This window comes from Leptonotus elevatus, chromosome 2 (assembly GCF_054856555.1).
Source record: "Leptonotus elevatus isolate MCC_2025b chromosome 2, RoL_Lele_1.0, whole genome shotgun sequence".
Classification (NCBI taxonomy): domain Eukaryota; kingdom Metazoa; phylum Chordata; class Actinopteri; order Syngnathiformes; family Syngnathidae; genus Leptonotus; species Leptonotus elevatus.
This window is the reverse complement of record NC_141240.1, coordinates 28,305,530-28,323,772: the sequence shown is the minus strand read 5'-3', so window position 1 is coordinate 28,323,772 and position 18,243 is coordinate 28,305,530. Positions and strand designations below refer to the sequence as shown.

At 38.9% G+C, this 18,243-nt stretch overlaps 1 protein-coding gene and 1 long non-coding RNA gene across 2 annotated transcripts in view; one reads left to right on the top strand and one right to left on the bottom strand.

Moving 5' to 3' along the window:
• The window catches only part of nfatc2a (nuclear factor of activated T cells 2a), a 25,905-nt gene extending 11,055 nt beyond the window's left edge, over positions 1–14,850 (top strand). Inside the window, 3 exon segments of the mRNA XM_086069472.1 lie at positions 299–431; positions 1,682–2,350; positions 13,335–14,850. Coding sequence (XP_085925598.1) covers positions 299–431; positions 1,682–2,350; positions 13,335–13,390 — 858 coding nt within the window. The 3' untranslated portion in view covers positions 13,391–14,850.
• Positions 13,157–18,243, bottom strand: LOC147179465 (uncharacterized). Its single transcript, XR_015094152.1, has 3 exons — positions 18,175–18,243; positions 14,978–15,063; positions 13,157–13,515 (listed from the first exon to the last, which is right to left on the bottom strand). It is a non-coding gene; the product is annotated as an uncharacterized LOC147179465 (long non-coding RNA).

The window sequence follows — 18,243 nt, the reverse complement described above, 5'->3', positions numbered from 1 at the left end:
AAAGAGAAAATAAATGATTATAAAAAATTAGGAGCGTCAGGCGATATATTTTTTTTAATCGCAATTAATTTCATGACTTCACGAGTTAACTCACAATTAATTAAAAATGTTATATCTGTTCTAAATGTACAATTAAAAAAAATTCTAGGTTTTTATACTCTTGTTAACAAAAGTGGTAAAAAAAAAAAAATATATCAATAATAAAAATAGTTCAGATGAATTTTTGACGTCTACAACCATCAGTGGCAGTGAATGAGTTAAGAGTGGAGTATTTCTAACTATTGCTGTTGTCTTGAAGAGCATGCTGTTTGTGGAGGTGCCAACCTACCGTGACTCATCCGTCTGCCATCCTGTCAAAGTGACCTTCTGCGTGGTCAACGGGAAGAGGAAACGGAGTCAGCCCCAGCACTTCACCTACACACCACTGCCATGTAAGATCAGTACACGACACTCAGGAGTCCACTACAATGCACGATCGGGGTTGGAAGGCGGCCTCCAAGAGGAGATCTCGCATTTGACCTATATAAACACTGCACGGGCCAAAATCCCGCTCAGAACTCCAGCGAGTCCATCTCTGCTCCTGCAACGTCAAGCATGTGTGCACATCAACTGCCCTGGTTTTAAAAAGGAATGAGGGCAGCCGCTTCGATTGGCCGGGAGTTGGCTGCATTCAATTCCAGAACCGGCCCTTAGTGTTGAGTTGGTTAACAAATCTAATTGAAGTACCGGTAGAGAAATACTACTCTTTCAAGGTAATTCATAGTTCATTTGCCTTTGTTTTATTTTAAGAATAACCTATAAGACCAAAACATTTATGTATAATAAATCTGTTGATAGGTAGAGGTATATATATATATATATGTATATATATATATATATATATATATATATATATATATATATATATATATATATATATATATATATATATATATATATATATATATATATATATATATATACCTAAGAGGATCTTGAAATAATAATAATTAAATCACAATACTGGAAAAAAAACGGCTATTTTTCAAAATGGTTCAGCTCTAGTTCAAGCTCTAGTCAAGTCAAACTTGAGACCAGATCACCGTCAGATCACTTGGAGGAATTTTCTAGCATTTGTTCTTTTTTTTGTCTGACTATGTACTGTGGTCCCTCGCTACTTAATCAAAATATAATATTTTTTTTGTTGTTGTTGACATTTTACTTCTTTTAATTCTTCTTATAGCAAGTCAGTGTCCCATCAGTGGTGAGCTATTTTTAGAACAGGTCCCAGTTACCAGTACTAGTAGTACACAATGGGTGTGTCTCATTCCTCCACGCCCCTCCGCCCACGTGCACTTGTAGAAGTTAATTGAAGGCAAGTAACTTGAAAGAGGCTGCTTGTTTACTCAACCCCAAGAAGAGCTCATTAAGGTGACAGTACTAGCATTATTGAAGGGGTGGGAGGGGACAAATATTTTTTTTAATGATCTCTACTTCAGTGGAAATTCACCTATCACAGGTGTGCATGGAACGTGTCACCCGTGAAAAGTGAGGGAACACTATATGCTACATTTATTTTAAAAGTCCAATTTTAATCCAATTAACCGAACAAGTAAAACATTTTAATGCAATACAAACAAAAAGACAGTGTTGACAATTCTGTTGCATTCTCTCACAAGCCCGCCTATCTGTTTATGTTCAGCTCCATCCATCAAGACCGAGCCCCTAGACGAGTACGACTCCGACCACATGAGCTTCGCCGTTCCCCCCATCATGGGCATCCTCCCACATTCCTACTATCACAACCCACACGGCGTCCTCCACCCCGAGCACGGCCTCGTTTCCAGCATGGCCTCGTGCCAGCGCCTTGGCTGCAACCTCCCGGGCCAAGAATCCCGCTTCCCGAACCAGAGCCCGGCCATTGTCTTCTCTCGTGCAGAGAAAGGCCTGAGCAGCAGCCCGGGCACCTATGAGCAGACCGGGCCCATGATCTCCGACCCCCACCGTTCCGTCCTGGTCCACACGGGCTCTCAGGCGCCACCTGCCGCTCCAATGGGTGCGGGCCCGCACCCTCCCATCATCCAATTCTCCCCCACCAACCACCACCTGCTTCGGCCCGGAGACCAAGCCCAGCCTGACAACCAGCCCGTCGTTTACTGCGAAGGCTACTCCCCACAGGGGACCCACCCGTCCCCACCCCCTCAGATGTCCGGGAATCCCCCTCAGCAATACCCAACCGTCATCCAGCAGCAGACGTACGCTGACAAAGGGCAGCAGAAAGCCAGAGTACCTCCCGAGGGGACGCCAGCCGACAGAGCGAGGAGAGTGACTGTCAAGGAGGAGAATCTGGACCAGGTCTACCTAGATGACGGTGAGTGTAAGTTCATGTTTTTTCTTACTCTGAGTATGTGTGATAGCGTTTATCAGCCGAGACGCAGATGGCGATCTTGACCCCCTCTCAAACAATTGAAGGATATTTACAATATCATGGTCGTCTCCTTGTTGGAGTCGGCGTGATCAAACGGCTCATTCTTTTCAAACATGAGGTGTAGTGACACTCCACTCAGGGTGGAAATAACTTGATTATGACTCATGTGTTTGTGCTTGGGCCTGTCCACCCCATTACCCCTCGACAGAATTAATGTCAAGCGGCAGCAGGCGGGATGTGCAACTTCCTTATTTTGAAGCAAAGGGTTTTCCAAACTTTGCTGGGAATCTCCTCTTGTAGTCAGGTGAGATGGGTTTATCTAGCACATTTTTTTTTTTTTTTTTTTTGTGAAGTGAATAAAGCATCGCCCCGGACCACCGACACTTTGATACTGTTATGATGTGAAAACAACTTCCATGGCAACCATTGTCAAAGAGTGGAACGGTCTGCCTGGGAGAGCCGGGGAAAGCCTCTTTGTTTGTTGTAGTTGGCCGGGGCTTCTCCTTGGCCTCATATCCCCCTCACGCCCCCTCCAGATCCTGCGGGGGAACCCACCAGAGGATTCACTTTTTCCCAACCACAGGATTCTGCCAATCTGGCTCTCGAAATTCCTTTTTGCAGCTGCTGTACTCCAACAATCCGGCACGATGTGTGCGAGATAGAACCCAGGGCGGAGGGTCATTTTTAGGAAAAAGGAAAGTGTGTGTGGATTCAATGGAAAAAAATTAAACCAGCAATGGAATTTGTGTTTTTTGGATGGCGCTCACCAGGTTTCCCTCCGCAGTAAACAGCAACAGGCTTGTGACTTGTTAAATGTACATTGGGGAGAACAGTGATACTGTTTGACTCCCGTCGTCTGGAGCAGGTGACAGCCAAGCGTGCCTCTGAGTGTTTGTTCAGCTTTGCCTTTGACATATTTTCCGCTGTTACTGTCATGACACTACATTTGTGCTGAAAATATAGCATTTTATTTGTTTATTGTTTTGTCGAACCTTTGCGAGCAGTCTAGCTGAGTCAGCAAGCCTTCAGAAAGAGCAGTCGTTAATGTGAGATACTGTATGCTAATATTGAGTGTCAGATATCAACTTTTGCCATTTTTGGGGGATGTGTCCTTGCTACTTGAATACTTTTTTACTTATTAGGTCGTTTAGTTCACTGAGTTTGGCAGACTTGATGATAGAGATGAAACAATACAACGTTTTCGTATAACATTTATAATGACAAAAATTAGCATGATCTGTATTATATTACCAGTGTTGGGAACGTTACTTGAAAAAAGTAATTAGTTACAGTTACTCATTACTTGCTTTAAAAAAAAGTAACTGACTTAGTAATTGAATTACTTCATAATAAAAGTAACTCGTTACCAAGCAAAGTAACTATTTTCACTACTTAAACAAAAGTTTTATATCAAACAATAAAAAAAATTATTGTTTTGAATATATTATTATTGTTATTATTATTATTATATTTTTATACAAGGAATTCAAATAATGTCCAGGCTATATCGGGTGTTTTCATTTATTTTTGTGAGTATTTATGTCACACAAATGCCTCACTCCATAATATGACATATCATATAATAATAATAATAATAATAATAATAATAATAATTCATTAAATTTGGAGTGGCGATGTATGTTCTACCACTGCCGGTTACTACAGCACTCATAATAAAAATAAAATAAATACTGGATATATGGTCATTTGTTGCACATATATTATCTATAGGTAATTTGTAGACAGCCCTAGCCAGTCCTTCCAGGATTTCTTATGATTGTTGCGGGCTAAAATAATGAATAATAGATCAAAGAAATTGCCAATGCTATGAAAATATACAGTGCTTAATGATATCATGGCCAAAATCATTGCCATAACTGCTACTTTATTTACTCCTCAAATCATCAGCTTCCACTTGATCACATGTTAATTACATAATTACATAATTTCACAAGGCGAGCGTGTCGCTATGGCTTACCGGTATTGTCGCTGTTGTGGTGCTTGTGCAGTCGCAATATGGTTTGTTTAAACGCCGTTATTCCCAACAATGATTATCACAATCAAAAACAGACCAAAATTTGATTCTTGTGCATAAAACTTTGCAAGGCGTTTTGTTTTAAATACAATAACTACAAAATCAGAATCTCCGTGCATTTTTTGCACAGTAGAAATTGCAAGCAGCAAGCAAAACTAGTTTTCATGCATGCAGGAAGCCAAAGAAATTAGGGGCTTTCTCAGATCGGAATGACAGATGATGGGTTCGTTAACAATGTCCTTGTAGCACCTGCTTTGCTTTGTGTTTAGTAAATCTCCAAACAGTAAGATGCACACCACAAACTTATCTTGTAACTTTTTTACATTATGGTCCTAGTAATATAAACAGGAAGATGAGGTGATGTACAGACCAGTGAGTAATACATGTTTAAAGAAGAGTAAAAATTGAGTCAAGCTGGCATTTGAATCGAACTTTAATAGTCGAGTTGACCACAACACAACAACGAACAGCCGATTGCACTGTGGCAATAAAGAACCTAACCTAACCTTTGTGTTCAAGTATCTGCTGCTTATATTATTATTATAACACCGCCACATAGATTAGTTGAATACACCATGATGTGCTTTTTGTTATACACTTGAAAACGAGGAAAAAGTAGGGGGCATTCCCCGTATTTGCAAGATTGTCGTCAGCAGTGTTGTCATTTTTGACGTGGGAGGCCACATCCTGGTATACTGTAAGTAAACTTTGCGTGGCATTAACTGTCATTTGTCTGCGGTATCTCAACTGGCAGCGTTGAATGAAAGTCAGGTTTTTCCTCTCGGGTGCCGTACACAAACCTGGTATGTTTCTCCCTCCTACAGAGCGCTTCTGTTGTCAGCCCACACACGCCTTCGCATGCTGCATGCTCATGTTCAAATTTGACAAAGCGCTGTCTACCTTCGTCAGTGTGTTAGTTCAGAAGAAGCAGGAAAGGTGGCTCGACTTCCACAGTCGTAGTGGGTGGGTGTGGAAAAAAAAAATGGTCAGAAGCAGTGGAGCAGGTGAAACGGCCTGTTGAGGGAGATAAAGCACACAGTGACAGCTCAGACACACATTAGTCTTAGCACACAGAGTTAGACCTAAGGCCTTATTACACCTGTAGGGCCTGTTTGAAAGGATTGGTACTTTTGCCTAGCATAAAACAAAAGGTCATGGTTTGGCCTTAATAAACAAGGCTTAAAATAAGTCGTTTTGTGAGTTTGCAAGACAAAATTTGGTCTCAATAAAACATATTGAATAGCAAAAGTGAGAATCAGCCACCGAGACGTCCCCAAAAAAATTTGGTGCTAATTAAGATGCACCAGCTTGCTAGCAACAAGCTTGGAAGAAGCCATGCTAATTGCTAAGCTAGTCAACGATTGACAAGGCTAGCGCGTTTAATACTGGTCTTAAATGTTTGGGTAATCAAGTCAAGTTATCACAGACATCTGTCTGGAAGCACTTTAAAGTGGAGAACATTGAAATTTAAACAGCAAAATTGAAGGCAAATTATTAAGTGTCTGGACTCTGAAGAGAAAATCTACTTGCTTAATAAAATTGGAACCGGACATGAATTATGGTATGTCAGCGAGGGGGAGTGGCCTATAAGGTTAAATGTATATTAATATAATATGAAATATTTACAATATCAGTAATGTTATTTGTTTTCAGAATAAAATCCTGAGTTTTAATTTGGATTTTTGAGGTCTGCACAACAACATTGTCAACGTTGCATTACAGTAGATCATACAGTTTTTGTTTTTTTTTAAATATTAATTTAGCTTTGCTAAATTGCAACAAAATGCAGTTTGCTTCTGTGTTGCATAATGTGAATTTAAGAAATAAAAACTATTGATTAGGCTATATAAAAAGACAACCAATTGTTAATTTGGTATATTGTCATACTTCTATTGTATAATAAAGCTTTAAGGTCCCTGGGATTAAACTGCCAAAACTAATTGTTCCAAAAAATTAGAAAGTTGCTACTTAATGTTCTCATAAGTAATTGGCACCAATCAAAATAGCTTTGTAATTGCTTACAGATGCCACACAATGGCAGCAAAGCACCCCCCTCCCCCTATTAGACAAGGCTATGTTTAAACTAAATCAAGCACCTTCACTGGCCCAAAGATGCCACAAAATGGCGCCAAAGCAATATTGTTATATTAGACGTTATTAGGCGTGGTAGAGTGGTCGTCTCTGAAGTCCAACTCAGAGGTTGTGGGTTCGATCCCATGCCATTGTGACCATGTCGAAGTATCCTTGAGCAAGATACTGAACCCCCAATTGCTCCTGATGCTGCGTCATCAGTAGGCCAATGAGTAATTGAATGTAAAGCGCTTTGAGAGCCTTGGAAGGTACCATTTAACACAGGGGTGGGCAAACTCTGTCCTCGAGAGCCGGAGTCCTGCAGGTTTTGGAGGTTTCCCTCTTCCAACACAGTCTGATTCCAATCGACAGGATCGTTATCAGGCTTATGCAGAGCTTGCTGATGAGCTGATTATATATATCCCCTGATTTAACATGTTTGAAAACATAAAGTGGCCCCCCGGCTTCCATTTTTCCGTATTTGGCCCCTTGGAAAAAGTTTTGACATCCCTGCTTTAAATTGTCCATCAACATGTATGGTGCTTGTCTATATGTACCCTGCAATTAGTTGGCGACCAGTCCATAGTGTGCCCCGCCTGTTGTCCAAAGTCATCCGGGGTCAAGTTTTGACCCAGACCCAGTTAGCTGCCATTCACTTTTCAGTCACTTGAACCTTTTCCAAGGTGCTTCACACCTCGGCCGTGCATGCATGAGGATGCACAAACACGTCAATTCCAGCTCTCAGCAGGCGTGTGCTGCCGCCTGACTCGGCTACTGTGCAGGCCGCTTGTGTCTCCGGCCACTGGCGCCGGTCTCGGGAGCCAGACACTCTCCTATTGAAGAGAGCGGCCGGTGTGCCAAGCCTTCATTAGATGGACTTAAAGCGCCACTTTGTGTCGCCGCGTCTTTAAACGTGTTTCACGCTCTGGTGGGGAAAAAACAAGTATTGCGGCTACGGCGGGGAGATGAAAGTGCCCCCAAGGCATTAGGTGTCTGAGCAAATTCCACTACAGACTTAAAATAAACATGGCGGCTGATGTGATGACGACAGCAGAGAATCCAGTTTGGCTACTTGTAAAGCTCACCCTAAAAAATGTGCTTAGATTTCACTTAGTTGACCTTTTATAAGGTGAGGAAACAACTTTTGATTCATGTACAACTTTATTTTTTTATGTTAATTTATCCACTTGAAATTATTACACAATACAATTTTAAATTCAATGCTCATTAACTCATTCACTTCCAGCGATTTTCACTGAAGCAATCCCCTTCGCTACCGGCTGTTTTACTGGATTTTGTCTGATTTTGCAAGGCCCACAGAATATCGTGTTCTATTGCTATAAAAACATAGAACCTACCAAAAGAAAGAGAGTCTCTTCTTTCATCGGGAATTTTTTTTTATATTTCTATCTGTTTCTGTTTGGCAGCAATTCGCATTAGAATATAGCTAAATTCTACCATTATTTACAAATCTATTTAGAATTGTGAGTAAATTAGCTTCTTCTTTTTTCAACATGGCCCTGGTTGATCTCTTATACTCGGCTGCCACATTGCTGGCCGTTTTTGTATTAACTACCATTGCTTCAAGCTTTCCTTCAGTTCGGAGGCAACATCAAAGCCTTCTGTATGCTCTAGCATAAAAAATAAAAATAAAAACATTTGAAAAACGTATAAATATGTCTTTGGTACATTTAAAACATTTACAATAGAACATATTTTTACATTTTTGGGAGGAAATGAGTAAAAGGAGAGATGTTTTTTCAAATAATTGTCTTAATAGCATGTCTGTGATGCGCTTTGAATTATAACGCACACCTATTTCTTGTCTTGCTGAAATCAGCCGGTTTACGGTGCTGTCTCATTTTGAGCCATTTGGCTTTAGTTACCGTGACAACGGGAGGGCGGAGTCTGAACTTTGGCTGGTTCTCACCGACTGCCTGCTCCTACTTGTGGATGCAGCAGGTCACTGTGTGTATGTGGCAACATGGACACATCATTAAACACATCCGTACCCGTAGGGGACGCTCATCAGAAGCTAAGATTGTCTCGGGCTGTCACTTGAAAGTGGCACTGGATCTTGCGGATTCTTACTTGTTTGTTTAATATCACACTTGATGGGCGAGCAGGCACGACAGAGACCTTGCTATTTATATACAAGTCATTTAACAGTCACATTTCCATAGTAATTAATTGCTATTTATATAGTGAGCTGTTATGGAGGTGTTTGTTTGTATTTTTAGTTACACCCATTGACTCACCGCTATGTTTCTGAAGGCTTTAAATGGAGCACAAATGGAGCCTCTCCACTACTCTTCAAAATATGGAACATGTGTGTCCCTTGTTCTTGGCATGTTTGTAAAATGCTCCTCCCACATATAATATTTATTTGTTTTGAAGTGTGCATTAAAATACATGCCATAAGCATAAATGATGATTCACTCCTTATGCATTGGTGGCTGTTTATAGAATAGATGTCCTATTTTACCGAAACATGTCAGCTTTTTAAAACTCATTCACTGCCATAAATTCAGTAAAAAGAAGAAAAGATTATTAAAAATTAGGGGCGACAATTTTTTTTTGTTACTAATCGCATGACTTCACTAGTTAACTCTAACTAAATTCTAGGTTTTCATACTCTTGTCAACAAAAGTGGAAAAAAATGTTCAACTAATAGAAATAGTTTATAGCCGTCAATGGCAATGAATTAATGAATAAAAAAGAAAAGAAAACATTATTACAAATTTGGGGCGTCAGGCGATTAAAATTTGCAATCATAATTAATCGCATGACTTCACGAGTTAACTCACAATTAATCACACATTTTATATCCTAAATGTACAATAAAAAAAATTCTAGGTTTTCATACTCTTGTTAACAAAAGTAGAAAAATGTTAAACTAATAAAAATAGTTTAAAATAATTTTTGACGTCTATAGCCGTCAATGGCAGTGAATGAGTTAAGATCCACAAAAGGTCTCCAGTTGGCATTTTCAAATATGTGATTTTGTTACCCTCGAGTTTACACTTGCTATTCTTTATTTCGGACATTTCAAATTTCAACTTCTTTGAATGGAACTGACAATTTATTGCAGTTCCATTCATTTGGCCGTAGACAGAAAGATTGATTGATTGCACAGTTCAATTTGTTGATTGATTAAAGGCAGGGGACCTGGCGAAAACAATGACACATGCATTTAAAAAAAAAAAAAAAACTCCAGAGCAGTCTTTCCAACTAGGTTTCCATGAAAGATAATCAAGGATGTCAAAGGAAATGATATAATTTCACATTCTCAGATATGTATTTTTAATTTTTAATCTTTGTTCATCTATATATGCCAGTGACGTAGTTTGACCCAGCAGAACATTGAAATGAGCTTCAGTTATAAGACAGAAAGTAAAATGAACCCGTGTGTCCACCTGTTGGCATTCATGCAACGCTCAGCTTTGTGTTCAATTAAACTGGCCCCGATTTCACACTAAGTCAATTTCTGAGTAAACTGATACAAGATCATCACTTTTTGAGTCTTTGCTGTGAATTTTTTTCCAATGAAAATATCGCTGGGGAAACACGGTTCTACCTCAGAGGAGCAGAGAAATGCGTACTGTGTTTCACTGATTTCAGATAACATTAGCAGAGCTGTGCGTCGCCACGGTTACAAGAGGCGCAGACACAACATGCTACGTAATGGCCTGAATAGCAAGCAAAGAGCTTTTTTGGCCCACTTCGAAAAGCTCGCGTTAGTCATCGGACCTAATGAGTCGCAAGTGACACAGTGGCGGCCCGGAACGTCGCTAAGCGCCAATGTACACACGCACACACGCTTGACCAGCGATTACGTTAGCTGTTTGTATTGACAGCCAATTTGGCTGGTGGTCTCCCGTACTTCCGAGCCAACATGACAACTACATGCTGGCCTTTGTAGTTTAGCATTAAGCTAACAATGAGCCAAATGTTGTTGTTTTTTTAATACCGCTCCAAGTATGGAGAGACCGCATAAAAACTTTTTCAAAACATTTGACTCCTCCCGCATGAATTTGTTAAAACATTATGGTAATTGATGAAGACATAGCAAAAAGTGCATTGAAAGTACATATGCCTTGAGGAGGCGGGGCCTCGTGGGGTAGCGCAAAACATTGGCGAGTCTGCGTGTAAGAGCTGTGGCCGACAGCAGCTTTTGTGTTGTACTGTTCTCCCAACGTTGTGCAGCAGCAAGTGTGGCTCTCCTTTCTCACTTGCGAGGGCGTTACATAAGTCAGTATACTGTAGAAACCTGTAAAAAATTTGAAAATTGTGATATAGGAAAGGCACAAACTCCATAAAAATCAGTACTGCGCAGCAAAAATAAGCAAAAGTAAAAACTACAGACTACAAATATTAAATGTTACATAATAGTTAGTCTAAGGTTGATTTGAAATTGTATTCTTGAAAGAGTATCCTCATTAATTTGCTTAGTAACTCATTCACTGCCATTGACGGCTATAGAAGTCAAAAATTAATTTGATTTATTTCTATTAGTTAAACATTTTTTCCACTTTTGTTAACAAGAATGCGTTTATTGTACATTTAGAACAGATATAAAGTTTGTGATTAATTGTGAGTTAACTCGTGAAGTCATGCGATTAATTACAATTAAAGTTTTAATCTCCTGACGTCCCAAATTTTTTATAATCTTTTCTTTTTCTTCTTTTTTTCGTGTCAGGTGAATAAAAATTTTCATTGGAATTAATCACGACTTAAATAATTAACTCACGATTCATCACAAACTTTATATCTGTTCTAAATGTACAATATTTTTTTTTTTTAGGTTTTCATACTCTTCTTAACAAAAGTGGAAAACTAATAGAAATAGTTCAAATTAATTTTTGACGTCTATAGCCGTCAATGGCAGTGAATAATTTAATGCTTGACACACCTCTAATGTAGCACATTTCGAGCATTTTTAAGAGTACGCACTTTTGCTATAGTTCATATTCACTGCTGCTGTCATGTGTTTATTTATATTTTTTGAGCAGACGCGAATGTGTATAAATTGCTGATCGGCGTATTTCCGTGACATCAAACTCGCATTGACCGGAACGTTTACACTGCACTCACATTGGCAGATATCCAATATGTGTTTGATTTTTATCCGTATCTCCAATGTAAAGATATATTTACTGTACCGTACACTGCAATGATACATATCTCAATTGTGTAATTTGGCAGCAAAACAAAATTGTGTCACAGTTTTGACTTGTGTAACTGATAGTATAAGCATAAGTATAATTGCAACTTTACACCACAGATTTTCCACATGCTGCCGTATTTGATGCAGGGGGTTTTCGCCACCCACTCATGCAAAATATTCACCGCTAGATGCCCTGCAATATCGTGCCGATCTCTATTTTGTGTTCGCTGTGGAGCGTGCAAGGAATCTTTCTCATTGAATCCTGATTGCAACCGTTTTATTTTGTAAGCACCCTGTCAAAAATGTGTTTGCGCTCCTGCCATGCGTTGTAGTTCTATTTTTTTTTTTTAACCATGGTGTGAACAAAGTTTCCATTTCAACGCCCATGCTTGTGGGTTTATGTCATCAGCAGGAAGTGATTATATGGCGCGACTCAACATGAACACACCTTCTGTCTTTTAATCCATGCTGCCAAATTTAGTTATTGAACTTAGGTGATATAATAAATGACTCTTTTTTTTTTCTTTTTTTTTAATTAAAATCATGACTAAGTCATCCCAAAAAATTTGGGGGGAAATAAAGAACCAGACAATGAGAATGTAACTCTTTCCATGCTACATGATTTGATGACATTTATAACTAGGAAGTGGAGTATGCTAGATTCCTCAATTCCCCCCCAACAATTACCTTACAATAGATGGCTTTTAAAGAAATACCAAAGTTGAAGTTTGGACTAGTTGTTGTGTTGCATATTTTATATATCCACTATTAAACTATGAAAAAAATTTTTTTTTCAAAGCAGCACACAACTAACTTTGTCTTGTTTACGTCAAGCTTATTTGCTTCTTATCACTGTAACCTAATTGAGACTGGAACAACAGCGCACTCTTCTGTTTACTACTGAGTAGTGCAGGCCATTTTGTAGCCGTTGATCACATTCAACATTACTGACTTCATTTTTCCATTCATCCATTTTCTGTGGCGCGTTTCCTCATTTGGGTCACGGATGAGCCGAAGTCTACCAAGCTCACAGGGCCCATACTGCATACAGTGGGTATAAAAAGTCTACACACCCCTGTTCAAATGCCAGTTGTTTTACATAATTAATTACATTAAATAAGAATGATTACGTCTTCAAGAGATTTTTGGAATGTAGGAGAAAACGGTAAAAAAAAACAAAAAAACATGGAAAGTCCACACAGGATGGCCAGCATGCCGAGATTCAGACCCCCCAAGACATGTCGACTCTAATTCAGATGTGCTAATCACTCGCCCACCGTGCTGCCTAACTTAATTCTTAACAATCAGCAATTATTGAGATGAGAGTGTGTTGGTAAATACTACATCACGTATGTCAAAGCAATCCACAGATTATGTAAAGCAAAGTTCCCTTTTACAATCAATAGTTTTAATAACATCATACTGTGCGCTACAAAATAGACAAATGTGGACAATTGATTGCAAATGAGATTTGTACACACAAAATTGTTGCAAAAATGAGTACACACTAATGAATGTATAGCAAAGCTAGGTTTTGGATTTGATCATTCACAAAGCATTCAAGCCTAGGCAAGTGTAATCATCATCATTTAGAAAATTGGTCTTCTCCCTTGCTGTTGTTTTGATTGATTTATATTTCTTTCTTTGCTTTGCAGTGAATGAGATCATCTGCAAGGACTTGACTGGTGTTCAAAGTGGAGGGCAATCCTAGAAAAAAAAAAGCTCCAAAGCAGAAAATGATGTCACACGTGCTGCACCAGGCCCTCCGTCGGACATTCGGGGATTTGTGCACCAATGCCACACCCCGTTCCCCGCACATAGATGCCCCTATGCAGGCTGCACACAAAAAAAACAACAACCTGTGCCTTATTTTGGTGATTAGCCTGAGATTGTTTACTCGTGAATGAAGAAATGAAGAATATCCTATCTTAACCGGTCGATCATCTCAAAAGTTTGTAATTAAAAATAAAGGATGCCTTCATCCAATAAACTATAAATATATGTGTGTGTGTGTGTGTGTGTGTGTGTGTGTGTGTGCGTGCGTGCGCGCGCACGGGACCTGTGATGCTGCATTCATGATTGTAGTTTGTGTTCTGATTCTAAATTCAGTCAGTGACAATCTGCACTTTGACACAATTTAAGTGGCCTTTTGCAATTACAAGTGCATCTTGTACTTCTCTAAACCTTTTCCTGTGTGTATATAGCAGATTTTTTTTGATACAGTATGATGACAGTATATCGAGTTTGCCAAAGTATTGCCTATGCACAAGATTCTTGCAGGCATTTGTAAACAGAACTCGGCTTGCTTTTTTAAATGCGCACACACTTAAGGATATACAGCTATCCTAAAATGTGTCTGGAAATGAAGATTTTTTTTTTTAATATGAATTCCAACTTAATCGGATTGTTATTTTCCTTGTGTTAATAAATTAAATGCCTTTGTATGAAAAGCTGCAAAGCATAAATACATAGCAAGATAGAATGAGAGGCAGACCTATTTTATAAAACAGAATATTCTATTTTGTGATATTGCATTGATATGAATGATGTTTGCCATTGAGCCAGTACAGCACAATTGCAAGTTGCCTTATTTTGAATGTAATCTCCCCCTCTTTTGTATGTAAATAAAAAAACCTCAAAGTGCGATTTAATGCTGAAGTATATAGCCTGTTATATTGTCTCATGTCTTTTATGTTTATATCACGCTCCATATTGTTCATTTTGTTTTTTACATGGAAAACTGAAGGGAATGAGGCCTCATTTGTATCTGGAATCGTGTGCTTGTCTTCGCTTGTTTGATTTCAGTGACTTTTTAATGATGTCTTGTTTACTGTTGAACTTATTTCATTCACTGCCATTGATGCCTGTAAACGTCAAAAATTCATTTTAACTATATTATTAGTGTAACTTTTTTTCTCACTTTTGTTAAGAGTATGAAAACCTAGAATTAAAAAAAAAATCTTTAAAAAAGAAAAGATGATTAAAAATTAGAGGCGTCAGGCGATTAAAATTTTTAATAGTAATTAATCGCATGACTTCAATAGTTAAGTCACGATTAGTCACAAATTTTATATCTGTTCTAAATGTACAATATTTTTTTTCTAGGTTTTCATACTTTTGTTAACAAAAGTGGACAAAAAACGTTAAACTAATAGAAATAGTTCAAATGAATTTTTGACGTCTATAGCCGTCGATGGCAGTGAATGGGTTAAAGTCTTGCTATTTTTTGTATTCTTAAAAGTAGTAATAAACTATATCCTTACAAAATCTGCAATGTCTCATCTGTACACATACATACCAATTGCATTTTCTTGCACTGCATTTGGAAGTTGAATTGAATGTAATTGGACACCGCAGACTGGTTCACCGGAAGACAGACTGCTCCTGGTAATCAGATTTGTTTTTAAGTTTCTGTAAAGTCACCTGAATAATTAATCATTTAAAGTGGATTACAAAGAGTACATGCCATTAAATAATACAGAGCAGTTGCGATAAAACAGCCATCATGAACTTAAAAAAAAAAAAACATACAGTAATAGAAAATGTTTTATCTTTAAAATATATATCACACTATTTAGATTTAATCTACTTTTCGTTCACTGTTTAAATAATATTTTAAAATGTATGTATGCCATTACTGTGACATTTACTCATGTTTCTGGCAATTTAAATTTAAAATCAGCAATTATAAAACATCAAGGGCTCTTTTTATCATGACCAACATCAATCTGCATGGCGTGTGGCACGTGGCAGGTTATTTCTAACTCCGCAGACGAGCGCAGGCTCCTAAAAGCATGAAAAAAAAGATAACATTTAAACAAGTGGTTCGCATGCCTGTCTCGAATTTCCGGGTTCAGAACTGAACCTTCCAATGTGGAGAGTGTGTTCTTCGTTTGCTTGCATGGGATTCTTCCCACATTCCATAAATACAGTATGCACGTTGGGTTCGTTTAAGATAAAATTATCCGTAGGTTTAGTGTGAATGGTTGTTTGTCCAAATGTGTCCTGTGATTGTCAGACCAGTCCTGGGTGTAACCCGTCTCACCCAAAGTCAGCTGGGATAGGCTCCAGCTCAGCCGCCATTTTACACATTTTATCACTGCCTGAAATGACAGCAAAGGGAGGGTGTGGCAGAGGGACGTGTTGGGTAGGCCGGGGGCAACGGTTGTCATGGAGACAGCCTGTTTGGCGCTTTCTTTGTGAATGAACTTTATGTTCAGGAAGTCTTTGGTCTGTGATGTCAGCGTCAGTGAAAAGACGGCACGTGGGTCTCGTCTCCAACCGACTCGCACACGCGCATGCACGCGTACCACCATGACTCATGTGCCCTTTCAGCTCACAATGCCTCAATGGCTCTGGGGCACATGCAGAAAACACACATCGTTTCATTCATCCAGCTTTTGGTAGTTGTCAAAAACAAAGCTAGATGTCAATATACATGGTGGTTAACTTATTTTTTTTGCATTTCCTGTAATATAGCTATGAATTTCAATTCTGTTAGAAACACAAGTCATTGTGTGCTACTAAAAAGCCATTTAATGAAACGAGTAATAACAGTATAATAGTTTGTTGCCCATGCCTACTAAGCAAATATGAAATTAATTCGCACTCTTTGAAAAAGTGTCCTTGAAGCCATGAATTGGCTAATATTTTTTTCTAAGGGAGTCTACATCGTCGGTCTCTGTGCATCTCTGTTGCAACCTGTGCCTGTGTCCAAATTAACAATGCTGCTGGGTCCTCCGAAGGCCAAATTTGTCGGCTACATGACGTCACTCCCGACCCGACCCGACTCACACATAAATGGATTGTCAATACTGCTCGTCGGTAGAATATTGACCGACAATCCATTCATATGTACATCAGTCCTAAATCCGTGCGTGCTGTCGAGTCGCACCGGGAGTGACGTCATGCAGCCGACAAATTCGGCGTTCGGAGCACCCAGCCTTGTGAATTTGGACACGGGCTATGACACTCTAAGGTCAGTGGCCACTTGAAGAGGAATGTTGATATTTGGTAAAGTGTTCAAAGTTCAAATAGCTGTTGAGCAAAAAAATCCTGAAACAGTGAACAGATGAAAGTTTAGAGAAGGTCAAATTAAGTCAATCTGTAAAAGTTCAAGTGTATTGTGAAATGTTTGAACATGCAAGCTGTGACTAATGATGCTTTATGAGGTTTTTCTCTCTCTCTTCTTTTAAATCTTAATTTTTTTCTTGTACTTGTTTATATGTCTATATGTTCAATAAACAAATCAATAAAAATAATAATAATTCTACACGAAAGCCCATGTTAGGTTAATTGAAGACTAAATTACTCACAGGTGGGAACGTTAGTGTTCTATATGCAACCAGTGCAGGGTGCACATTGCCTCCCGCCTTATGCCAGGCCCCAGTTACTGTTATGAGGTGTAGAAAATGGATGCCTCACTATGAAAGAGCAGTGTTGGTTGTAAATTCTGACTGTAGGGGGAGGCAATGGACCTTGAGAAGAATCACAGGGCACGTTAATTGAGCAGAAAGAATCAGGGTTGCTAAAAACGTTTCACAAGTGTGATGCAAGTTCACTCAGTGCACAACTCAAGTCAGTGAAGCACATGTGGGGGGGAGGGGGCATTTGATAACAGCCCTTTAATAGGTCAAATCTGAGGTAGTATTTGCAAACGAAAAAATAAACAAAAATAAAGTTAATGGTTTGGTCTGTTGAATTTAAGAAATTAATGGTTAGCGAAAACAAAACAAGATTTCGATTGGATGTGGGAGTTACAAACCGCTGATCCTTTATGTAAGCACAAAAAAAAGATGCTCACAGTACAGTTTGTAAGACAGTGAGTGACAGACTAACTATTATTCGGTTAATAATTTAAACAAACAACCTGCGTTTGTTAGTGATACACTGTTTTGCAATTGCAATTATATTAAGAATTGAATCTCCCCTCTTGCCATAGTAACCCCCGCCTACGATATTGTTGGACCCACCAGGGTTTATCACGTTATTGTGTACTTTTCTGAGCAATGTAACTCCCCACTCCATTCATTTTGTTTTTCTGAAGCATGGATTGGAGAGTTATGACGCTGTCTAGTATGGAGCGCATCTTTAATTCAATAAACGGTATATGATCATGCCGTCTGTACTACAACTCACTCATTTTATTTGAGTCGGTTATTTACCCCATTAAAATCAATTACAGTAAATGTTGCACTAGCCAAAACAACCCCACTGTCAATGACTACCGCTTGAATTGAAGTGCACTTTTGGGAATGGTGACAGAGGAAAGCCAAAAACATTGGTCACCTTAACATTTGACAATGGAAAAACTGAAGTGAAGATTTATTTTAATTGTAAACTGCTGAAAACTGTTATATTAAATATATATATATATATATTAATATTTTTGCCCTGAGTTTTGGTGGCTGGTACCAGCAGCCTCCACGAAATACCCCATACCTTAAAAGAAGGCTGGTATTGACCTTATAACCCATATGTGGTATCGATACTCACCCATCCCAAGTGAAAACCCACACTTGTGTCAAGATCACCGATGAAGGCAGCTCATCAGCTGGTGGCGGC